This window comes from Dama dama, chromosome 31 (genome assembly GCF_033118175.1).
Source record: "Dama dama isolate Ldn47 chromosome 31, ASM3311817v1, whole genome shotgun sequence".
NCBI lineage: Eukaryota > Metazoa > Chordata > Mammalia > Artiodactyla > Cervidae > Dama > Dama dama.
The window spans coordinates 8,411,520-8,438,337 of record NC_083711.1 but is presented as its reverse complement, the minus strand read 5'-3'; the positions used below and the strand labels follow the sequence as shown (position 1 = coordinate 8,438,337).

Here is a 26,818-nt window from a genome sequence, read left to right as displayed (position 1 = left end):
TGCTTTGATGGAAATTATGGTTCAGTGGGTTGGATACAAGAGAGATGATTGTTCACAGAATAACCTGTGAACTTTCACCCCTCTGTATGGAAACTTGTTTCAGGGCCAAATCCTTGTAGCTGTCTTCTTGCCCCGGTCAGTGCCAGCCCTACTATTCACAACACTGCTGCTACCGAGGCCTAGGTATGTAAACATTTAAGGAGTTTTTTAAAAGTCTTTTAACATCAAGCTAGGTTTTAAAAGAATTCAAATTCAGTTTGGTTTAATTACAGGGTATTGTATGTGTTATCTTTTTGCTTCATAGGGATTTTCTAAGTAAAATATTTATACTTACGGTAGATTGGGGGAAAAAGCTTTGGATGATAACAGTATGCTGCTTCAGTGTTCAAACTATTTCTAAATGATTGCTGGGCTTTATTCATTAACTAGGTACACCTGGGACAATTAATATTATTGACTGTTTTAACATTGCCTTCTTTTTATTTTGCAAGCTAAGAAGAGATACCAGTGAACCTAAATAGTGGACGAAAACAGGAGTGTTCTATTTTTTTTTTTTTTTTTTTTTGGAGGGGGGCACAAGGGCCACTGTTTTAAAACTGCCATTTGACTTATTTGACTTTTAAAATACTGTTATGTTTATATGAAAATAATTAGAACATACACACTACAGTATGTATATAAGTATAGAAGCATTTAATTGCTATAACAGATCTAGAAGTAAAGTAAGCTTTCTTTCTTTAAAAAGTTACACTGAGTTTGTAGTCAAATTCTAACTATAAAATGGGGATATTTTACCTTTCTTTCTTTGGATAGGATCAGTTCTTAAGAGCAGCCCCAGTAACTGGAGGGATGGGAGCCGTTTTGATGAGAAAAATGGGCTGGAAAGAAGGAGAAGGATTAGGAAAAAACAAAGAAGGAAATAAGGAACCTATCCTAGTTGATTTTAAGACAGATCGAAAAGGTAAGATTTTTTATTTTTTGTAGAATGTTTATTATACCTCCTTTAACATTTAGGGTTTCATTACTATTATAAATTCATAAGTTCTTCTGATGTCAGGGATCTGGAACTGGGGGCACTTCTTACAGTACATACACAGTTAGGAAAAAAATATTTAACCCATTTTGAAAGCTTTGTACACATAGTAGGTGGAGACACTAATTTGAGGGTAAAAGGCAGCCTTTGTTAATGTGTAATACATGATAGGCTTTTAATTAGATTTCATATTTAGAAAGTAAGTATGTTGTCATTTTGTTCTATATTGGAGTGAATTTATTATAATATTGTTACTCAAAAATAGACTAGAAATAACACAATCCTATAATATAGTACTAGTACAAACATTAATTTAGAAAGAGAAATTGAATGTCACTGACATTGTACTGCTTTTATACAGGCTGAATAGATTCTTTGTTAACGGAGGGTAGTTTATTGGTAGAAAGCATCTGTGGGTACACTGCATAATTCTAGGGAATAGTCCTTTGGAATTGTGTGGCATGGCCTAGTTTTGGGAAAGCATAGTGGCAAAATTTGTGAAGAATTCTCTCTAGGCTAAATGGAAAGCACAGATTTTAGATAGTAATATAGCTTTTGGAAAGGGAGGCCGAGGCTGGCGTCTCTTCAGTACATCTCACATTTGAAGTCAGAAAGGGCTTGTTTGCTGGAAAAAGAAATGGAGAGAGCCTTTTCAACTTTTCCCACTTTGTTTTGGCCCAAAGTCCTTGAATTTGGGGGAGCATACTTAAACTGAGCATCATTTTTTTTTTTTTTTGAGCATCATTTTTTAAGGGATGAGAAACCTTTAGAAATCACTTGCAAATAGCCACTATTTTTTTTTGCCACTAGTTTTTAAACAGATCTAGAGCAGTTAATTATGGCAATTTATGTATGTATTCACATAGTTTTTCTGAACATTTTATACAGTTTCCAATAAGATAAATGAAGTTTGGATATATGTATAGAAATGTCAAAACAGATTTGTATAGAAATGAAGAGAGTGAGTGTCTGTTGAATATTCTGTTTGGGGGCATGGATTGAGGTTAAGGTTCCTACAGAGGGAGTAGTTGTTTTGCCATATTATAATTTTAAATGTTTTGAAATTTATTCATTGATAGTTGATTTTTTTTTTTTTTAAGGTCTTGTTGCAGTAGGGGAAAGAGCACAAAAGAGGTCCGGAAACTTCTCTGCTGCAATGAAAGATCTATCAGGTGAGAGTATGATTTTGAATTTCCTCTTGTCCCACCCTCCCCCTTGAATTCATAATTTGTTGCCACAGATGTAAGATAATTGTTTATTTTTTTTCTCTGCAGGCAAACATCCTGTGTCTGCCTTGATGGAAATCTGTAATAAGAGAAGGTGGCAACCACCTGAATTTCTCTTGGTCCATGATAGTGGCCCTGATCATCGCAAACATTTTCTCTTTAGGGTAAATATGAATTTTTGCATTAATTGTATACATCAGTTAATTTGATAACTTAATGTTAGAGGGTGAGGGATCAGCATTCTGTGATCACAGGGTTAATGTTTGTGGGCTGGGAGTGTGAATATGTGTGGGTAGAGTGGTAGAAGTTTTAAACATTTAAGTATGCTTCCCTAGTTTTTCAATATTGGAGGGAAAGATGTGGGCACAATCTGGTGAACAATTTGTTGACCTTTTCTAGTGGAACATGGGGAATTAAGTAGTTTTTAATCAGGTTTTTTCTTTCCCTTCAATTTGGAGACCTGCTTTTAAATTTGCAGTCCCTTTTCCCAAATGATTTGCTTCTTTTGGGTTGAGATTAATTAGACTCACATAGTATGGGTTTTGTATCTTTGTAAGTTATTTTTCTAGCATTTAGTGAAAAAAATACAAAGCTAATAGATAATAAAGTTTGATGCTGTTCTTATTGTATGTTTTTCTTGAATAGGTATTGAGAAATGGAAGCCCTTACCAGCCCAATTGTATGTTTTTCTTGAATAGGTATTGATAAATGGAAGCGCTTACCAGCCCAGCTTTGCCAGCCCTAATAAGAAGCATGCTAAAGCCACAGCAGCTACTGTGGTTCTTCAAGCAATGGGCCTTGTACCAAAGGACCTCATGGCTAATGCCACTTGCTTCAGGAGTGCCTCACGTAGATAGATTGAGGTTTTATATTAATCATTTCAGATAATTTTACTCTGCATCAAAATGTATTTCCTCTTTAATGTTGTAAATATTTGGCAATTTAAGACATTGTGTAAAAAAGCAATCTGTACAAACATCTCCAGGCTTTGATTTTTGTACCATGGAAATTGTATTTAACCATACAGGGTTTTGGTATGTTTATATTGTTTACCTTAGTGATGTATTTGTTTAAGTGGCTAACATCCAAACGACTGTTTGAAGGCATCCGTAATCTTCAGTGTGGAATGTTAAAAATAACGCTTTTATACTGTATTTTGTACTATGATGTAACTCCCCTTCCTTATGGCTAGGCTGCTGTAACACTTGCCTGTAATCAGTGAAGGGCTGTGCACCTTGTACTAGTTCACAATGGGTTCTGCTGGACAGATACTGGGCCAGTGTTATTGCGTTAATCAAGCAAGATCTGTTCCGCAGGGCTAATGCCACCACCTCCCCTTTCAAATTTTGTAGAGGTTATGAAAAAGACAGTGGTTATTGTGTGACGATGAGCACTGAGTCCTGCGTTTCTGTCAGAGCCACTTGGGCCGTGATGAGAAGGGAGTAAAAATGAAGTCTGACTAGAATTTTACCGCAGAGGCCAAGTACATTTAGTATGGCATTGAGTTGTGATATAGTTTTACTTTGATGTGCATTTTGAATTTCAGCTACACCTAGATAGACGTAAAATGATAATTAAAATGCTGTAACCAACTTATCTAATAAAATCGGCACCCAGCCACTATTTTGTTGACTATGAGAAAGTTTAAGTTTATGTTAATTTTTAGGGTCTGATAGAATATTTCATGTGTATTACAGTGGTATTCATATGCTATGTCTCTAAACTTTATTTTCAAAAGCTTAAGGCCCAAATATAAACTTCTCTGGAATAAATGTGGTGTTTTATTTTCTGGATTACAAAGTGAACACATAATTCTTCTCTAATGTTACTTCTTTACCCAATGCTTTTGATTTCTAAGCACTTTTATTTAAGAAAATTTGAATTATATATGTATATATATACACGCAGACACACAAATAACCTACAAGAACATATTAAATACTGCTTTGTCATGACAGCTGAGCAAACTTTACAACCCTTGACCCTATTCTATACGAATACAAAATACCCTAATTGGAATGAATATGCATTAAAACAAGTATTTGAGAACAGAGGAATCATAAACAGGCAGGAAAACAACTAAGGTGGAAGCACCATCAGTCAGCTCAGATAAGCTGACTGTCTCCTAAGTCAACTGTTAGTTTTGCCCCAATGCTGTTACAATGTCTCAAGATAATTGATACTAAGCCTCAATTTCCATTTGCAATGAAACACTCATTTTTCTACCCAGTTTATAATTAGATTAATGGATCTAGAATTTTCATTTAAGTTTTAAATAAGTTTTATCTTCATATCTGAATAGTGAATCAAAAGAGTAAAAACAAAATGATTTTAAAACCTTAATCCTATTTTTATGCTTAGTGCATGTAATAAAAAGTTACTGTGAAAGGTAAACATTTGTAAACATTTGGATAACTTCCAAAGTGAACTTTAAAGCCAAAGGTATAAGAATCTTGAATTTCCTTGCTAGAAGGCTTTTTTCCTCACAGATTCCTTTTAGGCTTACTTTGGTGTTCAGGATCTCCAATTATAAATGTAGTCACTCATTTCCACATGCCGTAAGGACAATTTCCCCAGTATCGGTGTTTGACAAAGGTGGTCCAGAGTTTTAGGGTGCAATCCACAGTTGGCAAGCTCCTCGTGAACAGCCTCCTGTGAAAATTTGTAAGGAACTCAGTAAAAAGCATGAGTATGAACAGATGAGTTTTTAAAATTACCATGGGATCTCTGACAGATGCCTCATTCATGATTATAAAGGCAAATTTATCATGATCAATAGAAGCTCACCCTGAGAATTTCTACATAATGACAGCATCCCAAAATACTAGTTTTGGTTATTTTTATAAGTGGCAAACTGATAAGAAATTTAAAAGGTCTTATAAATAAAAATCTACATGTTTGGCTCATCACAAATGACTGATTTCCTCCATCCATGTAGTTTGAGGGCTTCTCTGATAGCTCAGTTGGTAAAGAATCTGCCTACAATGCAGGAGACCTGGGTTCAATCTTCCCAGGGAAGATCCCCTGGAGAAGGCAAAGGCTACCCACTCCAGTATTCTGGCCTGGAGAATTCCATGGACTGTGTAGTCCCTGGAATCGCAAAGAGTCAGACACAACTGAGCACCTTTCACTTTTATGTAGTTTGAGAGGACTACAACTAAATTTCTTTACCAGCTGTCTACTTACCTTATCTAGTACTTCATCCTTTGGTGGGCAGATGTTAAATACAGCAGTTGGCTCGTGTGTGTACAGTCCTGCAGAAAATGACCCATTCTGTGAAGACTGGAGTAGCATCATCACATAGTGTAGAGAATGAGGCATAATGGGGCCTGTAATCTCCAAGCTAAACTGATCTCTGTATCCAGAAAGAGCTTGTGTCTTCACATTGACACTTCGAGCCTTCAAGAAAATTTTAAAGAAAGTTATGGTACCATCTCTCAAGCTTTTGTCCCCAGTTAAAAATGTGATCAATAACTTCTCATTTGGGCATCCCTGTCTTTAACAGTTAGGGGACAAAAGTAGTTTATAAGGTCCACCACAAGAAAGTTTCGTGAGTAAACCTGTTCAGAAATTCTCAGCTTCCAGCATCCTTTCCTCCAAATTATGAGACTGTCAATGGAAGTACTAGTTCTAGGGAAAATAACTTCTAGTAATGGTATCCTTTGTGATTTATTAACACACAGTCAATGCATAATATTAGGAAAATAAAAATTAAGATTCTGTTGCTGTTGTTCACCATGTAATTCACATCAAAACTGCATGTGTATTTCTTCAACAATATGGAAAGAGTTTCTTTTCACTTATAACCGTGATCCAGTTTTTGAGACCTCCTATAATTAGAACATGGGGCTCCCCCCGTGGCTCAGTGGTAAAGAAGCCACCTGCCAAGGCAGGAGATGTGGGTTTGATCCCTAGGTCGGAAGATCCTGTGGAGAAGGAAATGGCAACCAACTCACAGTATACTTGCCTGGAAAACCCCTGGACAAAGGAGCCTGGTGAGGCTGTGGTCCATGGGGTCAGAGCGCTGGGCACACTCAGTGACTAAACAACAATGATTTAACGGAGCACTCTTGGTTGGCACTGTTCTTTCAGTGCTTCAGAAAGACGAAATGAAATGAAGCAACTTTTCCTATGGCAATAATTCAAATACAACATTTCAAATAATTAATATAGTTCATATAATTAGAGACAACTTTATATCAAGGAATTTTTTTACTCGCAGAAAACAAAATGTGCACCATGTAAAAAAGTTGTGATTTAGTCACTCAGTTGTGTCTGACTACGACCCCATGGACTGTAGCCCTCCAGGCTCCTCTGTCCATGGGATTCTTCAGGCAAGAATACTGGAGTGGGCTGCCATTTCCTCCTCCTGACCCCGGGATTGAAACCCGTGTCTCCTGCATTGCAGGCAGATTCGTTACCACTGAGCTACCAGGAAAGCCCCTGTAAAGAAGTTGAGCTATTAAAAAAAAACAAGAATTTATCCTATCAAAAAAGGGGGAAATACATCTTTAGAAGTTAGGTGATGACAATTAGTACAGAATTTCTTTTTTATTACCTTAAGCATTTGCATTGTGGCACCTCGGAAGGCTACTGGGGATAAGAGGGTTGGTGGAAGTCCTGCCTGTGGACCTGAGGTAGCAATTAAACTCTTGCAGTTGATCAAAAAATTTAGCAGTGTAAAGGTATTCATTCCCTTCACAAACACAACAGACTCTGGTCTGTGATCCATTTGTACTTCATGTATCTCTTTACGCCTGAACATGACAATCAAGGAAATTACAAATGCAAATCCCATACCAACAGTAACAGCAGTTATCTTAATCTTGACTCACCAGTAACCCTTTTCCCTACTCCAAATGAAATGCTCTTGCTAATTCTCTTCATTGCAATCATGAAAGTGAAGTGAAAGTGTTAGTCGCTCAGTCAGGTCTGACTCTTTGCAACCCCAAGGACTGTAGCCTGCCAGCTACACTGTTCATAGGATTCATCAGGCACGAGTATTGAAGTGGGTTGTCATTTCCTTCTCTAGGGGAATCTTCTTGACCCAGGGATTGCACCCAAGTCTCCTGACTGCAGGCAGATTCTTTACCAACTGAGCAGCCAGGGAAGCCCTTGCAATTTTAAGGCATCCTAATAAAATCATTTCTTTATGACCATCTGAATTTGCTAGAAATTGATTCCTGAGAAAAATGAATTTCTTCTCTAGTCAAAAATCCATTCCATTCCCCTCCCCAAATTTAACCAAAATGGAATTTTTAATTAAAAAACTTTAATTTTTTCTTGTTTTACTGTTCTTAGGGGTTTGCTTTTTAATGTCATGTGGGAAGTAAGTTTGACTATGATCTTAAGGATACTTTCAGATAATAGTAAAAGGAAACTTCCAGTCAATATTACATTGCTCAAGAGAATTCTCTAGTGGTCCAGTGGTTAGGACTCTGACCTTCCATTGCAGGGGCCATAGGTTCAATCCCTAGTCAGGGAACTAAGATCCTACATCCTCATAAAAAAAAAACCAAAAAACAATTACATTGCTCACTAACTGAATTCAATGAAAATCATTTTGAGTTAACAGTAACTGAAAGGATATAGCTTGATAGAAAGTACGTCTGGTTTTTTAATTTTATCTTGCACACCCATCTCTTCCAGCCAGGAAAAACTTTCTTCTTCATCCTCATCACTGACGGCTTGCTCCCTAGGACATTGCTACGGTTAGTTAGGGTTCACATTTCATAAAGCTGTTTCCTCTACATTGAATCCTTAAGTCACACGGATGATGTAAAAGGTTATCTTAATCACATACTCCCCGTGTCGCAAGCCTGTTCCAGACACTTTCCTCTTCTCATGGCCATTTTCTTTTATTAAAGGCAGAGAAAACTCAATACCTACGTGAGAAAAGAAAAATGTAACTGTGTTTTATTTAATATACTCTGAAAGAATTAACAGTCTTGTTGACTTGTAGAGAGTATTTGAAAATGAGTTTCTACACTTGATCATTAAAGCAGTGTTTTCCATGCTTTCTTGACAGCAGCTCACAATACCTACATATCTCCTTGAAACAAATGGTTCAGGACAATATTCTCACTACACTTGGTAATCTTTCATTGAGTATTATTACTCTATTTCATTTTTTTAGAAAAGTGCTGAATAAGCCCACTAAACAGACTTCACGATCTACTAATGTGTTGACAAAGTTTAAAAATCAAGTTATTAAAAAAAAAAATCAAGTTATTAGAAGAGTGTAGATAATTTGTACTATAAAAGAAATTCTACAGGAGTATATTAAGATTGGGACTTTCCAGCTTGACATATGTTTTAGAGACTAGAGAAGGGAATGTAACTTAAAGCTATGTACACTGGATAACTTAATTAAATGCTAAGAAAAAAAATAAAAAAAGTGAAGAAATGAAGTAATTCTTAAAGTAAGATAAAAGTGGTAAAAGATAATTCAACTGTTAGAAGACAGTTCAAATTTTAACTTTTAAGGTGTCTACTATACAGTTTGGTATTCTCACTTTAAAGGTATATAGTTTTACCTTCGTTTTTCATAGCTTCTCTTATACCTCTAGTTGTAGGAGATATGAGAGCCGTGATTACATCATCTCCTGCTAATCCTGCTGCACGGAACAGGATAGTAAATTGATAGGTACAAATGTAGAAATAGGGGCAAAGTTTTGTCTTCAGCAGGTTATATAGAGAAGTAAAGCTCACAGACCTACGAAAAAAAATATTTTTCTTTAGGCATTATTAAAATGTCAACTCACTGTTGAAAATTTTTACATCACTTGATCCTTACCTGATTTTAAACACAATTATTACAGGTAATGGTCTGAATTTTTCTCATGACAGAACTTGGCTTTTTAAAGGACTGAAATTGGTCACGGGACTCACTGATGAATTCTAAATACTTTAACAAGTAGTGTTTAACATTTAAATGCTTGCCATTTTTTCTTTATAGACTAGCAGTTGATATCAGGTTGCTGACTTTTAATAAGCAGCTTCTACTGATGAGAAGGGAGACAGCCATTAACAATAAGTAATATTAAAGAATTATGTCTCTACATAGTCATCAAACACTTATATACATTCCATAACTACATAAAGAGAATAAGCTGGGAATCCCGTCAGCCTAGTGGTTAGTACTCCTGGCTTCCACTGCAGGGTGCATGCATTCTAACCCTGGTTGGGGAACTAAGATCCCACAAACTTTGCAATGCAGCCAGAAGGGGGGAAAAAAGGAGTGAATAAGAGCTAAAGAAGTAAACAATTTGAGAAAAAAAACTCTTGGTGGGGAGTGACCTGCACTACGCAAAATGCAGGATCTCAGTTCCCTGACCAGGACTGAACTCAGGCTACGTACGAGCCCTAACCAGTGGACTGCCAAGGAATTCCCCAAAGGTAAACAATTTAAATCAGTTTAAATTGGTAGTCATGGCTGTTGTTTTTCAGTCACTAAGTCACATCTGACTCTTTGTGACCCCATGGACTATGCATGCCAGGTTGCCCTGTCCTTCACTATCTTTAGGAGTTTACTCAAATTCACATCCATTGAGTCAGTGATGCTATCTAACCAATTCATCCTCTGCTGCTCCCTTCTTATGCCTTCAACCTTTCCCAGCATCAGGGTCTTTGCCAATGAGCCGGCTCTTAGCATCAGGTGGCCCAAGTATTGGAGCTTCAGCATCAGTCTTTCCTATGAATATTCAGGGTTTATTTCCTTTAGGATTGACTGGTTTGATCTCCGTAATGTTCAACGGACTCTCAAGAGTCTTCTCCAGCAGTTAATCATTAACATTTTAATAAAATAATTCAGAAGGACAGAGAAATCCATCTACTAATGCCCAATCACACATCATAAATAAGGAAAGAATACTGCTAAAATGAAAATTCACTATGGGGTTCACAAATTTTTATTCATCTTACCAGTCACTCATTAACACGTGTTGCAGGGTTTCATCGTTTAACCATGGAGCTGTCTTTCCAGCCATTTTTCTGTCAGCTCCGATTCGAGGGAACAATGGCAGCCAAGACAAGGCAGGGTGGAGCCAGTAGATGAGGCTCTGCTGGAAAGCACAGCGGAGCTCAGCCGAGAGTTTGGGATCCTAAAATCCAAAGATGATATCGGACAGTTTTTGCCCCACTAGAAACACAGAATTTAATTAAAAGGACACTGAATATACCAAACATTTATTCTTCTGTAAGAATGTGTTAATAACAGTTACAGAGGCTAAAGTGTAGTTTATTATTGTTTGGGAAAACCTTCCTTGCCAGCAATTACAGTCTGTTAACCCACAAATCAGAAAGGACACCTGGACATAGAAACATTTGCCTGTCTCTACCATCCTTGAGAACAATGATGATCATTTTTTACCACTAGGGCAGCGGTGCCTGTGTGCAGGTAACACTGTATTCAACTCCTTTGCCTCAAAACTCTTTCAAAAGTAGGCAGTAAAAACCGAGAGTCCCAATCACAAATCACCAGGATCTATTGATTAAAAAAGAGGTAACCAAGGTAATCTCTTTTAACTTAGTTTGAGTTGAGCTGCTTGAAAGTAATGGTAATTACATTTGTAAAAACTTTTCTAGAACTCATTAACTCTATTAAATTTACAACAGACTGTCGCCCAAGCGGGTAAGAGTTAGCGCATTCAAAAAACGCAGTATACAGTATATGAGGAAACCAGTAAAATCTGTTTGCAATCCTACTCCTCAATTGCTTTTCATTTTGTTCTATTTTTTTTTTTTTTTCCACAAAAGGCCTTATAAAGAATAGTTTAGTTCAAACAATTCTTGCCTGCAACAATGAGTAAGTCTCAGGACAGGTCTATAAATTTAACAGTTACTCAGTATGATTTTAAGAAGTTTATGAACGTGGCATTTGGAAAATAAAAAAATTCCCCATGTCTCTGTGTCTTTAAATGTCCAAAGAAAAACTTAATGGAAGGAAATATCGCTGACAGTTTGCAGAAAACTACTTTTTAGACTTCATTTGTTACTTTAAAGCATAGCTATTTTCTCACAGGATTACCTGTATACTTTGAGGCAAAGTAACTTCTGTTGCCCTGCAATGCTGGATGATACCTTGAGCCTCTTCCTGGGCTTTCAGATGATCTGCCCAGGTAAAGGGTTGAGAAGAGGTGAAAAGGAGTCGTGTTTTAATGCTCCAGTCCACAGGTAACTCAGTACTTTCTGAGGGTGGAATATCAGATTCGGAGAATGATACATGAGGAGTCTTTTAGAAAACAAAGAACACAAAAATTAGTAGAGTACCAAGGAAAGAACCCTTCAATCTACAAGAGTCATCCACTAAACATGCTTATGATTACTGAAATCTCAAAATGTTATGAACTGTACAATAGATAACACTGAAAATTAATTACACACTGTGAAAATGTCCAGAAAGAGCTACACTAAACCATTAACAGTGATGTTATCTCTGGGAAGTGGGAATTTGTTGTTGTTGGGGGTGGTGGTAGTGTTGGAAAGGCAGTGTTCACTTTTATTATAGTTCTACATAGTTTAGTCACAAGAGAAACACTATTTTCATGATCATAATTTTAAAAAATCTGCTATTGATACTGCTGTCAAAGCATAAATCTTCCAAGCATTTTTTCAAAAGCACTTTTTAGCTTCCAAAACTCTGGAACCAGGGCTAAGCTGCTCCTTTGCAGGTAACCTGGCCTCTAAATCAGCCTCTAAGGCTGATTTAAGAAGCATTTGCTGACCTCAAAAATTCCTCCCAAACTGTCTGCTGTCAAGTCACTATTCTCTATATTACAATGCTTTTTTTAAGTGATGTTATTAAAAAATAATAGGAACGGGGGAACTATTTCCAAGGGATCTGAAGGCAATTTACTTGCAAGGAAGGAAGACTGGGTCTTGGGGGAACTCTTCTAGCCTGCTTCCCTCTGGACAAACATCACCAAGGAAGTAGCTGAGGAATGGGGTCAAGAGGAGCCTGTGGTGTTGAGGGGGTAGGACAGAGGTTCAGTGATATGCCACCACCTGTGGGACTAATCTGGGGATTTGGTTTGAAGATTCAGGGTGGGATAAGACTGGAGGCACTAGTTCTGAGTGATGCGTTGGACTTGTCACTACCTATGAAAGAATGAAAAAGAAACCTCACCTCTACATCTGCTTTAGCACTGGTACCATGATAAACTGTTACTACTACATACTACATCCTTTACCAAGGCTGATGCCAGATGTCCTTTCAAGTCTAGTAGAAATGATCACACAAGGCTCTCTGGTAAACGATTTCTCAAGTAAAACGCTTCTCAGCAGTCTGAATTTATAAAAACATACATTCTAAGCATTACCTGGTGTAATTCTGTAATGGGTGTTCTTTCAGGAACCTTCTCTTCCCAGAGCAAATCATTTTCTTGATTAGAATCTAAAAACTGAGGTGAAAAAAAATGGTCCTTTTAAATTCTAAATGGTGCTAGAGTTCGCTTTAAACCTGCAGAGCTTCACCTGGCATACAAGTTTCTCAATCAGCCCAGGAGCCCAAATCAGTGTGACAGAGCGTGTCACTTCAGCTTTGTGTCTGAACTTTAACCATCACAACGCACGGGGAAGAAGGCAGGTGGTCTGCACAACTGGTAACTCAATAATCAATAATCTCCACTCAAAAGATCCAAAAGGTTTTGGAGTAAGACAAATCATTTATGGGGTAAATTCTGACCCCCTGATGAATCCTTACCAATCCTCCAAACCCAGAATAATTTGGAGGACTGGAGAAGGGAGGCACTGAATGCCGCAGGGAAGAGGGTCCTGTATTCTTCCCCAAACGGGGGCCTTCCCTGGTGGCTCCAGGACGACTCGGAGCCACGTGCCCACTAACCTCTCATCCTTCTCCACGGCGACCGCCTAGGCTCCGCAGGCCGGGCACCGGACGGGAGCGCGGGAGATGCAGGGTCCGCTCCTCGGGACCGACTGGTCCCGCATGCCCCACGGCCGCTCGCGGAGCGCACTTCACGCCGCCCCCCCACCGCCGGGCACCCCGAGGCCGCGGGCGACTTCATCTCCGCGCCCATTTCCCTCCCGCGACGCGAGAGCCCGCCAGTCCCACTTCACGGCCGAATCGACCCCCGGACTGTTACGAGCCCCCCCGCCTCGGCTCCCAGGCGCGAGGACACTCACCGGGCCCGGCGCCTCCTGCTGGCCGCGGGGCGGGCCCTCGAGAGGTTCAGCGGCGGCCCGCGGCCGGTTGTCCAGGCGGGCGAAGGGGTTCCTTCGGGCCCCGGCCGGGCCGCCGCCGCCTCTGTCCGCCGCCGGGAACGGGCGGAGGGGCAGCCCGGCCGCGCGGGCGGCACGGCGGGTCGCCGGCTCGGGTCGCTCCGCGGGCGCCGAGGCGGTGCCGAGGCTCCGACCCCTTTTCCGTCGGAGCCGCAGTGTCTCGGGCGGCCTTTTGAAACTGGGCGAGTAGCCGGGCACCGACAGAGCCATGACGCACGGCGGAGTCTGAGGGGGGTGACCCGGCAGGCGCTTCCCGCGCGCCCGGGCTCCGCCTCCGCCGTGACCCCGCCCCCGACCCGCTCACGGCGTGTGCGCGACGAGGCGCTCGCGCGGGCCCGCCCCCGCCATGTTCCTCTCGCGGCGGGAAACGCGCTCCTGTCGTGTGTATCCCAGGACGTTCCCCGGGCGCGCCAGCCTGACCTCCCGGGGCTAGGTGGCTGGGAAGCACGCCGGGAGAGCCGAGTGCTATTTAAATCCTCAGCGAGGCGCCAGGAAGAAAGGAAGCGTCACACTTGAGCTGCCGCTTCGGTAAGCTTCCGGAGCTCAGCGGCGACGTCCAGGGCTGCGGAGAGGGGCCTGGGCCTCTCCTCCCGACCCCCCCAAAACGGCACGCCGCCTCCCGCCCGCGGCCCCAGCCGGCATCGCCGCTGCAACCTTCCACGCAAACACTGCAGCGGTCACGGGCGCGTTACCGTGATGCTCTGGTTCCATCCTGAGGAAACCCTGGAGTGAATGAATATTTGAAGAAAAAAAAAATTTAGCTTTCTCTTGACTAGATCCTTTCATACTTGGAAATATATTCTAAGTATTAAATTACGACAACAAAGGATGTTTAAAGAAGGTAAGTATTGAGAAAGGAGATGATTAGAAAAGTAATAACGGTATTTTGACAAAGCAAGACTCCCAACAGCCTTGTCGACATAGTGTGGATTCCGATGACAGTTTTTCTTCATGTAGAGAATTTATAAGAGGCAAATATATAGGGACAATAATTTAAAAGGCTTTCAGAATATTCCCCTTAGATGTTAAATTTTACAACTGTCTCGACCTGTACGATAATTTTTTTCAGATGCTTTTCAAATACTTCAAATAAATGAGCATCTTGTTTCAGCAGGAAAATATGCTTAAAAACACAAAACTTGCTCTTAGGTTCCTTGACTTTTATGAACAATTTCCAAGGAAGCTCTGGCTTCAAATACTGGAACTGGTTCATCCACCTGAGGTCTGAGAGATAACGTTAAAACTGAACAACTTGCTTCTTTCTTCCTTGATTTTTCTGAACAACTTCCATGGTGACTTTTGCCTCGTATAGTGGAATGGGTTCATCCAACTGAGGTCTGAGGAAGAATGAAATTATTAGAAATGTCTAGTTAAGGATGAGGAGAGTACACAGCAGGGTAGTTGACAATAGCTGTAGTTCAACTCTGTTACTTTAAATAAAATTTGTCCATTAATATTTTCACTATTAAAAGTGGTTAGATTTTGAAAGGGGAAAATACCCATTCTCTCCATTCCCTTTTTAAATTCCTCTTTTTTGATAAAACAGATTCAGCTGAAAAAAAATTGTACTTTTCTCTCCTGTCTACCTGTGGGTTATTTCAAATTGCTTTGGGAGGGGTGATGTGGATAAGCGAAGGGGCTGATACAGTATGGAATGGAGTAAAGAAAACTCATGAACCACTTCCATCTTAGGGAATACTGGTGTATCACAGGATACACTTTAGAAATATTAAACAGCAGCTGTTTATCTAAACAAAATGTAACATGGTGGCAACAAGTGTACTGAGAAAACTGAAACAAAAATGGGAATGCCCATTTTATCTCTTGGAGAATAGAAAAATAAACAAGAACAATGATTTGGTCGTTCAGCATACCTAAAAACACCAGTTGATAACTTCTCCATCACGTCTTTTAAAATACGTAGCTGGAAAAGACTGTTAAGGTGACAATGTGAAGAAGTAAATAAAACTATGATAAGCAGAGGATGCTAGGCAGGTCACCTATTTTTGTAACAGAAATTCTGTAGGCTATCCAAGTCTACCTCTAAACCAGGAAAATGGGGGAAGTGATTTGAGAGAGATACTGACATAACAGAGCATAAAACTTCAAAGGACAAGTGATGCAAGAAGCCTGTTTCTCCTTAAGTAAGGACTAGTGTTATCCCAAGTGGACGGTATTATTAACAGAATGGGTCAGGGTTTCATCTTAGCGCTACATATGGTATTTTTAATTAAAAACTTTAGCACTGACATTTCTTACTTTATGAGCACATTTATTAAGCTAGCTGATATATGTATGCAAGAAAGTTAATAATCTCTGTGTCTAGTATGTGCAAATAAGAAACAGTATAAAATTTAAAACTCTAGTCATTTAATTGAAATATTAGAGCTGAGAGTATATAACTGCTAGTACAGGGGAATTATTTATGGTGTATAATCACACAATTGGAAGGCTATATAAATCATAAGCATCAACTGGCTCATGTGTGATGCAGTTGCGGGGGGTCTGCACAAGTGAGGACTAAAGTTTGATTCAGGACTTTAGGAAATGTAAGAGAAAATACAAACATAAGCTACTTTAAAGATATTTTTTAAAGGACCTAAAGAATACTGATTCACTCTTTGTTACTGCAAATTCGCTTTCTTCTGTTAATGAAATTGACAATGGTATGTGTGTGTGTGTGTGTATAAATATGTATTTTTGAAAATTTAACATTTCTTATAAACATGTCATATTTCAACTTGGCCCATGAGTTTGTCAGATAGGTTAAAATCTTATGGTGTGGGGGAAAGGAGAGCATAGGTTAAAATCTTATGGGGTGGGGGAAAGGAGAGCAGTTGAGAGAATTAAGTAATGCAGGCAGAGTAGCCAGCCTGCCTTCTGACATGTAAGATTCAAAACATGCTAACTTGTGTTACTTTTAATACAGTGTGTCTATAATTAACATCCCATGGTATTCTTGAGAATTACAGTGTTATTGGACATTTCATTATTTAAAGCTGAAATTTAAATAATTCTTTTTAGAGAGTTAAAAATTAAGTTTATTTTCCAAATTTAATAGGAAAATATTTAATCAAAAACACACATTCACTACATTAAAGGGTTGTTCTGATTTTGAAATGAACTCTTTAAAACTCAAAATATGCAATATACTGATTAAATACTACTATTTGAAGGCTCTGAAATAAGCTTGCCATAGATTTTAGAGGAGGCTGGCCTTGTACATAGCACGCATGTATAACAACGTGCAATTGTTTTTGTTTTTCCCCACCCCCGCCCCCAACCACGTCTCCAACAACATGCATTTGATAAAAATAATGATATTCAGTGAGACATGCAAGTCTCTTCATGCATAATTATACTCTATTCAGTAATGAGAACATATTAATATTTATCCAATATATTAATATTAAAAATTTTACCAAGTACAGCTGCCTTTAAGACAGGCATCTCAGAAACAAAATGTTTATTCTTAAATTGACCCTGCTCTAAATAGGTTTGGACCTTTCTTTCAGAACTGCTTTCAGAGTCTCAAGAAAACTTGATTACTTTTACTAAAATGGAATGATTCGATTTTACACTCGATTTGTTACTGAATCACTTCCATTAAAAATAATCCATCTTTCTTTGATAAAGATTTCCTAGCACTGATATTCTTAAAAACAGCCCCCCTCAACTCTTTAATTTAGATGAATATTCTGAAGTGTTTTGTACAGTGGTGCTGCCATAGGAGTACAGATGTAGTCTTTTAAGGTGACCTCTGATTTTCTTGAGGCCAGATTAAAATGAAGTAAATTTTTCCATGTCTCCTATAGTTTGATTTCTTATTCAGAAACGAATGAGACAGCTTGGGTGTGATTCCTGTCCTGGCACTTGCCAGCTGCATCCTTGGGCGTGTATTAACCTTTCTATCCTTCTGTTTCTTGTGACAGAGGGATAATAATAGTACTTAAATTTCACAGGGTTGTTTTCATATTTAATTAAGTACCTATAACACACTTGGAACTTTGGCATGTTCAATGAAAGTTAGCTGCTATTATTATTAACTATTACCATTATTAAAGAATTTAATGATGAGAATACAAGGTACATTTCAAGCCAGAAATTCAAATCAGTAGAAAAAAAGGATATAAAGATACTTTCCCTGTTGTACATTTGACAGATTCCAAACTTCATCATTAAGGAAAGCCACTGCTGCTCCCTTGAGGAAAAGGCAATGACTATCTGGAGGATCCAGCTTGGATAAAATGCACAAAGAACGCTCAGTTACTGTGAGTTTCATAGCAGGAGAATGATTGGTATCTTAGGTCAGAAAAATTTTTACACAAAGTAATACCCAAATCTCAAGTAATCAGCACACAGACTTTAGTAACAGTATGTACACTGTAATGTTTTCTTTTCTAATTCATTGTCCAAAATTATGAAACAGCAAGGTCAAAATGCAAGGCCAATCCAGAGGTGATATAGTGGTATGGGGGGAGGGTGTGTGTGTGTGATCTCTAGCTGCTACTCCCCAGTGTGTGTGTGTGTGTCTGTGTGTGTCTCTGTGTGTGTGTGTTTTCTAGCTGCTACTCCCCAGTGTGTGTGTGTGTGTGTGTGTGTGTGATTTCTAGCTGCTACTCACCAGTGTGTGTGTGTGTGTGTGTGTGTGTGATTTCTAGCTGCTACTCACCAGTGTGTGTGTGTGTGTGTGTGTGTGTGTGTGTGTGTGTGTGTGTGTGTGTGTGAGATTTCTAGCTGCTACTCACCAGTCGTTTTCATGAGGAAGTTAGAAAATCATCGAAGACTGGAACATGAGAATTCTGGTATGTGAATATCACCATAATAAAAATCCTTGAATTTTGCTGAGAAATATAACTTTGGAAGACTACACACACACACACACACACACAGTAAATTCTAATTTGAATAATTAAGAAATTGTCATTTTATATAGAAACATTTTGCTAAGTATATGTCAACATGAATGTTTGTTACTAAGGAAAAAAAATCTTATTTGAAATACTATTAAAAAATTTAGAAGTCATTATTTCCAAACCACTAAATAAAAGTTAAATGAACTCCTCTGCTATATTTCAACTATATTTCAACATCTTGGCCAACAGCTAAAGTTAAAAAAAATAAATAAAAGCTATATTTCTTTAAAAATAGGAAATAATTAAAAATTTATACAAATTTAGCCATACCATGCTAAAAGACTTAGGCATTATTCTTTGTTAATTATATCCTATTGGTGGAATAGTAATACTTTATTGTTTCTGTTAATACCTGCAGGTTTTCTTCTGTTGTTACCCAATGGCCTCCAACACCAAGAAGGGTGATGATATCATGTTTATGTGGTAGTAGTTGTAATTTTTCAGCTGGTTCGTCATCTTTACTATATAACCTCACTTACAGAGGAATTGTTTAAAAAGAAAGAGAGGGAGAGAACATATATTTTATAGTAATCTGATAAAAATTTATTCTTCAAACTAGTTCTCTTTACTTTTAATGTAATAAGGAAGCATTTTTCTTAGAACAAGGTAACATATGATGTATTCAGACACCTTAAAATACACTTTTGCATTAAAACTGTTCATAAAATTTACTTTAGATTTAATTATAAATGAGATAACTAAAGATAAAATGACCCTTTTAATTTGAAAATCAGACAAGATAACAACACACACAGCTAAGTCTGACTGTTTTAATCATACCATTGATAGCTTAATACTTTGGGAAAAGTTGACTTCTGAGTAAGGAATTCATAGATTCAAGAATGTCCTGCTTTGACATAATTATTGAAATGTCCATTTGAAAAGTTAATGAACTATACATTCACTTCCACTGAAAGATTTTTCTGAGTTAATTTCAAATCTTGAAAATACTGGCTAAAAGAAACAGCTATGGCCATAGCTCCATTTGTTATGATCTTAGAAGATAAATTCTAACAAAATATAAATAGAATCCCTTGGCAGGCTTGTGAATCCTATTCTTAAGGTGCAGTGGCACTACCTAAGTGTGTAGAGATTAGGTGTTAAATAGCTATTGGTTAAGCTACAAAAGTTCAAGGAAGGTAAAATGCAAAAAAAATCTGTGCATTTTCCAAAAAGGGACTGCAGAAGCTCACCATCCCTCAGAGGGCAGCCATACATAGCAGAAACAAGTGACTGGCTGAGACCTGAACGAATCCAAGAACCTCTGAACCCGTGAAGAATCCACCTGCCAATGCAGGAGACGCAGGTTCAATCCCTGGGTCAGGAAGAGCCCTCTGGGAGATAGCAGTCCACTCCAGTATTTTTGCCTGGAAGATACCATGGACAGAGGAGCGTGGCGGGCTGCTGCTCACCAGGAGTTGGACGTGACTGAGTGAGTGAGCACAGCCAGCACAAGTACAACCAGGGAGGCCCCGGACCTCTTGTAGATCCTTAAACCCCCGTGCCTGGGCCTCACAGGGCGTCCCAGGCGGCACCATCGGTAGAGAAGTGAAAGTGAATGTCGAGCAGTCTCTCTGAGGCCCCATGGAATTCTCCAGGCCAGCATGCTGGAGTGGGTAACTGTTCCCTTCTCCAGAGGATCTTCCCAACCCAGGGACTGAACCCAAATCTCCCACATTGCAGGTGGATTCTTCACCGACTGAACCACCAGGGAAGCCCTCAGGGGTAAAGAACTGGCCTGCTAATGCAGGAGACGTGAGACAAGGGTTCAGTCCCCAAGTTGGGAAGATCCCCTGGAGGAGGGCATAGGAAATCACTCCAGTATTCCTGCCTGGACAGAGGAGCTTGGTGGGCCATAGCCCATAGGGTTGCAGAGTCGGACATGACTGAAGCCACTAAGCAAGCATGCATACCTTTTTAAAAGGTGAGCATGTTCTCTCTTCCGACAGTGCTTAAAATGGGAATAAAATGAAGCTCCAATTCAAAACATTAAGTTAAAAAAAAAAAACTCTCCGGAGAAGGCAATGGCACCCCACTCCAGGACTCTTCCCTGGAAAATCCCATGGAAGGAGGAGCCTGGTAGGCTGCAGTCCATGGGGTCGCAAAGAGTTGGACATGACTGAGTGACTTCACTTTCACTTTTCACTTTTCTGCATTCATTGGAGAAGGAAATGGCAACCCACTCCAGTGTTCTTGCCTGGAGAATCCCAGGGATGGGGTCGCACAGAATCGGACACGACTGAAGTGACTTAGTAGTAGCAGTGTGTGTGCTTTGGAGAAACTCAGGAAACGGAGTCAGTGACTGAAATGGCCCAAGATATCACCTTAGATAGCCATCTTCATCTAAAAACAAAACAGGGGCTTCCTGGTGGTCGAGTGGCTAAGACTGGACACTCCCAAAGAAGGAGGCCCTGGTTCAATCCCTGATCTGAAAACTAAATCTCCCAGGAAAAAAAAAAACTCTCAACCTCAACCTAATAAATATATAAGTAATTACTTCTTGGTTATATTTTTTCCCAGAAATTTACCCATCACAATAAAAAAATGACAGAGATCACTGATTTAGTGAATACCCACCTCCAGCATCTAGGACAATGTCCACTCCGAGGCCACCCGTTTCTTCTAAACAGCTGTCAGTCACGTGGGCTTTCCCGTTAGACACATCGATCACTCGAGCTGCGAAGGACAGAAAGTCAGGCGACTGTGCTGTTCTCTATGTGATCAGCACAGCTCCCAGAAGGAGAGAAGGAAAAGCAACTCAATTTCTCGTCTCTGAAATGAATTAAATGGTTGAAGCAGTTATTAAATTTGAGTTATCCTGTTTTTCATCTAACCCAGTGTAGGTAAGAATCAATTTAAATGAAGAAACTGGTACAGTCAATAAATTAAAATATGAGCATTCTATAGATAACATATTCCAAGGTTGATCTGTTGACACAGAGGACTGTTCTTTATAAGCTAAAGGGTGTTTTGCCAGAACTGAGACTCTCTAAACTGCAAATGTACCTATGTATTCAGATGTGAACTGAAAGATTAAACAATTTCTTAAGTATGTTCAGATTTAATAGAGGTCAGAGCTCAAAAGTACAAAGATCTATTCTGGATTTGGTACTTGTCTATTAGAGGCAGTTTTATCTTTTCTCAGTCACAGAAATCCCAACCCATACCAGCATTCCCTGACTTGCCCTCCAAAACAAAAACAAAGAATTCTGAGGGTGAAAAAAACAAAACGAAACAGGATTATTCTAAGCAGAGTTAGTGAAAATAAAACTAACTTTAACTGGTTGTTTTAAAGTACTATATTAAGAGAACAAGCCAATGAGAACTGAAAGATCTCAGAATTTGGGGACTTCCCTGATAGTCCAGTGGCTAGACTATTGCTCCCAAAGCAGGGAGACCAGGTTCAATCCCTGGTCAGGGATCTAGTTAGATTCCACATGCTACAACTAAGAGCTGATGCAACCAAATATAATAATATTTTTTTTAAAAAATCTCAGAATTTGAATTGGAAAATGAAGACACCTCTCTCTCTTTCATTTTTGTATTTTTGAATACGTTCTCATTACAGAGAATTCTGTTCAGAGCTGCTCAGATTCGAGGTGTAGTCTAGTACTGACTGAAGTCTTGAGGGTGGGGTGGGGAGACAGAAGGGAAGGGCAGGGTTAACCAAGAGGAAACTGCTCCATGCCCACAGTACTATTTATGCTCCTCCCCTCCATTTTCAATCTCTTCTTTTTTTCTTATCTCCCTCCTTTCTCAATCCCTGTTTCAACCTTCTTTCCATTTCTTGGTTATCTGCCAAAAGCATAACATAACCATGGAAACAACCCAGGCTTTACTGTTAGACAGGCCTGGGTTCAAATTCCATTTCAGGTCTAGTGGTACACACCCTGGCACATCCTTGGACAAGCTAAATTCTGAGATGCTGTTTCCCGGTTACTTGACACAGGGTTGTTGAGGATTTAAGGAACTATCATTCATATTAACACTCAGTGAATCTTACTTTCCTTCCTGCGGGCCCTTCACTTACACTCTGCTCTTTATCTGTTAATCTCCAATGTTAATTCTGTTAACTCCAGTCTACTAAATTCCATTCCCATCTCTCCATTTTATTTTGTCAATTTCTACTTTCTCTTTCCCATGTTCATTGCTTTTGGGATAGGTTCAGTCCTTTCAAGAGCTCCCCAGCTGATGCCATATCCTGTTTATCCTAAACTATATGTGACCTGGGTTTCTGTTGAACTGGCTCATCTCCCATCCCAGCGCATCACAGGAATCGGGCAACTTTAGGGACATTTGTTGTTCAGTTGCTAAATTGTATCCAACTCTTTGCAACCCCAGGAACTGCAGCATGCCAGGCTTCCCTGTCCTTTACCATCTCCCAGAGTTTCCTCAAGCTATGTCCATTGAGTCGGTGATGCCATCCAACCATCTCATTCTCTGTGGACCCCTTCAGGTACATGTCACTGGGTAAAAGAGTTTGAGAAACAAAAAGTGATACAAAAATATAATGACTTATTGACTAAAAAAACCAAAGAGGTATCAGGTGTTTCTGAACTGTGTCAAAGTTCACCTAATTCAAACTTGACTAAGTTGATAACAATGGGGCAAAGAAGAAAAAACTCTGAAAAATAATTGGGACTTCCCTAGGGGTCTAGTGCTCACACAGCAGAGGGGCTCACACACCAGTTCCCTGGTGGGGGAACTAAGATCCCACATGCCACACTGTCTGGCCAAAAGAAAACAACAACAGAAAAGCCCAAATAATTACAATGTAAACTTAAGTAACCTTGGACTTAGCACAGGAACTAAGTCCATTTTAAAAATGACACGTATTTGGCATTTTGCAGTTTGTTTTACAAGTGGAGTTTTCAAGGTGATATGATATCTCTTCAAAATTTTATGTATTAAAGTCTGTGTTGAGTACTATTACTCACCTATAGGAGGCCTAAATCTTTCAAGAATCTGCTTGTCTTCAAGGCTGCAGGCTGTTGAAATCACTTTGGCTCCTCTATGGTGTGCTAACTGAATAGCTATTGTACCAAGTGCCTGTGTGGGAGAAATACACAGTGGGGTTACAGATAGAGGGCAGAGGCTGTGTCTAATTCATCTAGGTTGTTTTTAATAAAGAGTAACAGTTTAGTGCTACTTCAGTATATTTTAAAATCTTGTCTGATACAAAGAAAAAAATATGGACAAGCTTATTAGAAAGGGAGACATTTGATAGACTCTGCCTCAAGGAAAAGCTGTGTGCGCTACAGGCTCCCAGCCAGTCTGACTGTAGCACATAACCTCAAGGACAGAAGCAGGCTGAATTCAGAACACGGCCTTGGAAAGAGAAAAATGGGCCATTAAGGGCCTTGTCAGCATAATGTACTAAGCTAATTATATGGTACATATACCAGTCCAGCAACCTCTCTTTGAAAATCAAAGCACTTCAAAAGTTCCATCCTTTTGCTGACCTGTGGGTAAGTTCAGGAAAATAACTACTATCTTGATGTTGGACACAGGGCTGAAGCCAATGAAGACTGCCTTTTTTTCAAAGAAAAATCATTTTCATCAACAGATATAAAATCTGTAACATTTTTAGATTTTTATGTAATCTTTTATTAGTGTCTTTATATTTTGATGTTTATCATGTATAAACATCACTACATATATGTAACATGTTTAAATTAGTACAGTTTTGATCTTGTGTGATATATCTATAAATGAGACACCTTAATCACGTAAGTGTAAGTATGAGGGATATGATATAAAATAGGCAGGGAGACCTGGGGTCTAGCTTCAAAGATTATGAGCTATTTCAAATTTTGTGTAACAGGCATGAATAAAAATGGCTTGTCTGCTTTTTTAAAGTACTAGCAGATTCAAAGCAGTAAGAAACTAAACACATCGTCTGTTGATAAAAGCTGCTTATTTTAGAAAATGGGAGTTTGGTATAGGAAATCAGTGAATAAGTTAACTGGCAATACATTGTATTAGTAAGTGGATGGCCCATTTCTCAATTTCCTAAGTTTATCCTACTTTGGTCTTTTTAAAAAAACATTTATTTATTTTAACTGGAGGCTAATTTCTTTACAGTACTGTAGTGGGTGTTGCCACACACTGACATGACGGTTTGTTTTTAACAAAACTACTAGCACCTACACTTGCTCCGTCCATTATCAGCACGGATTTTCCAGGCGAGAGATGGGAGAGATAATGCAGGGCTGTATAGGCTCTTAACCCATCCCGGATGGTTCCAGCAGCTTCTGTCCACGTGACTTTTTCTGGTTTGTGAACTATCACAAAGAACAAGAGGAAACAATCTGTTAGCAAGGCCCATTAGACCTGCCGCCTGGATCTCTTTGCTTCCATCTCTGCTGCCACCATAGCCCTGGTCCAGGCCTCTGCTCCCAGTATCTTTCACCTCCACCACACTTTACCTCCTGCCATTTGTGCCCACGCACACTCCACTGTGAATGCAGGAGTCAGTGTGTGCAGTTTTTAAAATGTTTCATGGTTGAAGTAAAACATGCAGAAAACAACATGAAACAAAGTATAGCTGGATGAATAAATATAAAGCAAGTACACGAGTCACTACCATCCTGGTTGAAAAAGAAAACAAGCCCTCATGTTGACAGCCTCACCTCTCCCACCAAAGGCATTTTTAAAAAACTGAGATATAATTGACATCAGAGGTCACAACCATACTAGTTTAATGATAAAGTTGTTGTTCAATCGCCAAGTTGTGTCTGACTCTTTGCAACCCCATGGACTGTAGCATGCCAGGCCTCCCTGTCTATCACCAACTCCCAGAGCTTACGCAGACTCATGTCTATTGAGTCAGTGATGCCATACAACCATCTCATCCTCTGTTGCCCCCTTCTCCTCCTGCCCTCAATCCTTTCCAGCATCAGACAGGGTCTTTTCCAATGAATTGGCTCTTTGCTTCAAGTGGTCAAAGTATAGGAGCTTCAGCTTCAGCATCAGTCCTTCCAATGCATATTCAGGGTTATTTCCTTTAGGATTGGCTGGTTTGATCTCCTTGTAGTCCAACACCACAGTTCAAAAGCATTAATTCTTTATTGATCAATTGATCAAAAGCATCAATTTGGCATATACATTCCTAAACAACATAATTTTGTTTTGCCTGTTTCTGAACTTTATCTAAATGGAACTGTACTATACACATTTTTTTCTATCTTCTTTTTTTGCTTATCATTTTTTAAGACACATCCTTTTTTGGTACTGTGGCTATGCATGCTAAGCTGCTTCAGTTGTGTCCAACTCTTTGGGACCCTATGGACTGTAGCCAGCCAGGCTCCTCTGTTCATAGGATTTTCCAGGCAAGAATACTGGAATGGGTTGCCATTTCTTTCTTCAGGGGATCTTCCTGACCCAGGGATAGAACCTGTGTTTCCTGCACTGCAGGCAAATTCTGTACCACTGAGCTGGGGAAGCCTCACTAGGCTATAGTGCTTTTCATTTTTGATGTCTTAGGGCAACATCTAATTTAATAGAATGGATGGGTTATCCACTCTTGAGTCAAGGAACATTTCTGTTTTCCCCCATTGTTTGGTAGTTAGGTATTCTTAACTTTTCAGGAGTTAAGCATTCTTTTTTTTTTCCATTTATTTTTATTAGTTGGAGGCTAATTAATTACAATATTGTAGTGGTTTTTGCCTACATTGACATGAATCAGCCATGGATTTACATGTGTTCCTCATCCCGATCCCCCCTCCCGCCTCCCTCTTCATCCCATCCCTCTGGGTCTTCCTAGTGCACCAGCCCTGAGCACTTGTCTCATGCATCCAACCTGGGCTGGTGATCTGTTTCACCCTTGATAGTATACTTGTTTCAATGCTATTCTGAGTTAAGCATTCTTAACTAAGAATGCTCATGTATAAAAGTACCCTTGTGCTGGTACACAGGTGTTCTACAGGGTATTTACTGAGGAATGGAATTCTGCCTTCGACGTCACTGAACACTTCCACAGTAGCTTATGAATTGACTCTCACAAAGCTGCTGCTTTGAACATCCTTGTCAACCCTGGTATTACACATTTTTGCCCATTGTACGGGTGTGTCATGGTTTCTTACTGTGATTTTAATTTGCTTTCCCCCACCTACTAATGAAGTTGAGCACCTTTCCATGTTTGCGGGCCATACAGAATTCCTTTTTTAAGAAATATTTATTTCTTTATTACTTATCCTTGGTTGTGCTGGGTCTTTGGTGCTGCACAGGCTTTTCTCCAGTTGTGGCCAGTGGGCCCCTCACTGCGGTGGCCTCTCCTGTGGCTGAGCTCTAGGGCACTCGGGCTTCAGCAATTGCAGCACATGGGCTCAGTAGTTGGTTCCTGGGCCCCAGAACACAAGCTCAACAGTTTTGCTCCTGGGCTTAGCTGCTCCTTGGCATGTGAG

General features: G+C 39.5%; 3 protein-coding genes and 1 long non-coding RNA gene across 11 annotated transcripts in view; 2 read left to right on the top strand and 2 right to left on the bottom strand.

Moving 5' to 3' along the window:
• Nucleotides 1-3,901, top strand: part of SON (SON DNA and RNA binding protein) — a 30,186-nt gene extending 26,285 nt beyond the window's left edge. Inside the window, exons 9-12 of one of the 3 annotated variants that reach the window (XM_061134193.1) lie at nt 814-961; nt 2,134-2,205; nt 2,308-2,423; nt 2,958-3,901. In XM_061134193.1, coding sequence (XP_060990176.1) covers nt 814-961; nt 2,134-2,205; nt 2,308-2,423; nt 2,958-3,116 — 495 coding nt within the window. In that variant the 3' untranslated portion in view covers nt 3,117-3,901. Of the gene's footprint in view, nt 1-103; nt 184-813; nt 962-2,133; nt 2,206-2,307; nt 2,424-2,904 lie in introns of those variants that run through there. The other 2 variants (XM_061134194.1, XM_061134195.1) reach the window with 2 other exon arrangements.
• DONSON (DNA replication fork stabilization factor DONSON) lies at nt 973-13,722 on the bottom strand. 2 transcript variants are annotated; one of them, XM_061134199.1, is made up of 11 exons: nt 13,402-13,722; nt 12,579-12,659; nt 11,288-11,491; nt 10,183-10,361; nt 8,796-8,974; nt 8,063-8,144; nt 7,850-7,954; nt 6,818-7,016; nt 5,446-5,658; nt 4,766-4,911; nt 973-1,658 (listed from the first exon to the last, which is right to left on the bottom strand). In XM_061134199.1, exons 1-10 carry the CDS (start codon nt 13,705-13,707, stop codon nt 4,774-4,776), a joined length of 1,686 nt encoding a protein of 561 aa, XP_060990182.1. In that variant the 5' UTR covers nt 13,708-13,722; the 3' UTR covers nt 973-1,658; nt 4,766-4,773. The 2 variants fall into 2 exon arrangements, with proteins under 2 accessions (XP_060990182.1, XP_060990181.1); XM_061134198.1 differs by lacking the exon at nt 973-1,658 and having other exon boundaries at nt 4,046-4,911.
• A 486-nt stretch (nt 13,723-14,208) lies between these two features.
• On the top strand, nt 14,209-21,220 carry LOC133050078 (uncharacterized). Of its 2 annotated transcripts, XR_009691533.1 has the most exons (4): nt 14,209-14,338; nt 17,660-17,768; nt 18,772-19,845; nt 20,934-21,220. It is a non-coding gene; the product is annotated as an uncharacterized LOC133050078 (long non-coding RNA). The 2 variants fall into 2 exon arrangements; XR_009691532.1 differs by having other exon boundaries at nt 18,772-21,220.
• Nucleotides 14,325-26,818, bottom strand: part of CRYZL1 (crystallin zeta like 1) — a 33,571-nt gene continuing 21,077 nt past the window's right edge. For 3 of the 4 annotated variants that reach the window (XM_061134203.1, XM_061134202.1, XM_061134200.1), the window contains 7 exons: nt 24,564-24,697; nt 23,351-23,462; nt 20,991-21,089; nt 18,766-18,887; nt 17,629-17,734; nt 15,372-15,417; nt 14,325-14,834 (listed from right to left, as the gene is read on the bottom strand). In XM_061134203.1, coding sequence (XP_060990186.1) covers nt 14,735-14,834; nt 15,372-15,417; nt 17,629-17,734; nt 18,766-18,887; nt 20,991-21,089; nt 23,351-23,462; nt 24,564-24,697 — 719 coding nt within the window. In that variant the 3' untranslated portion in view covers nt 14,325-14,734. Of the gene's footprint in view, nt 14,835-15,371; nt 15,422-17,628; nt 17,735-18,765; nt 18,888-20,990; nt 21,090-23,350; nt 23,463-24,563; nt 24,698-26,818 lie in introns of all 4 variants that reach the window. The other variant, XM_061134201.1, reaches the window with a different exon arrangement.

Coding starts and splice junctions, on each gene's coding strand:
- DONSON (XM_061134199.1), bottom strand. CDS start 13,707: ATGGCTCTGTCGGTGCCCGGCTACTCGCCCAGTTTCAAAAGGCCGCCC. Junction 12,660..13,401: donor AGCAGGAGGCGCCGGGCCCG/GTGAGTGTCCTC, acceptor TTTTCACCTCAG/TTTTTAGATTCTAATCAAGA. Junction 5,659..6,817: donor CCACAATGCAAATGCTTAAG/GTAATAAAAAAG, acceptor ATTTTCTTGAAG/GCTCGAAGTGTCAATGTGAA.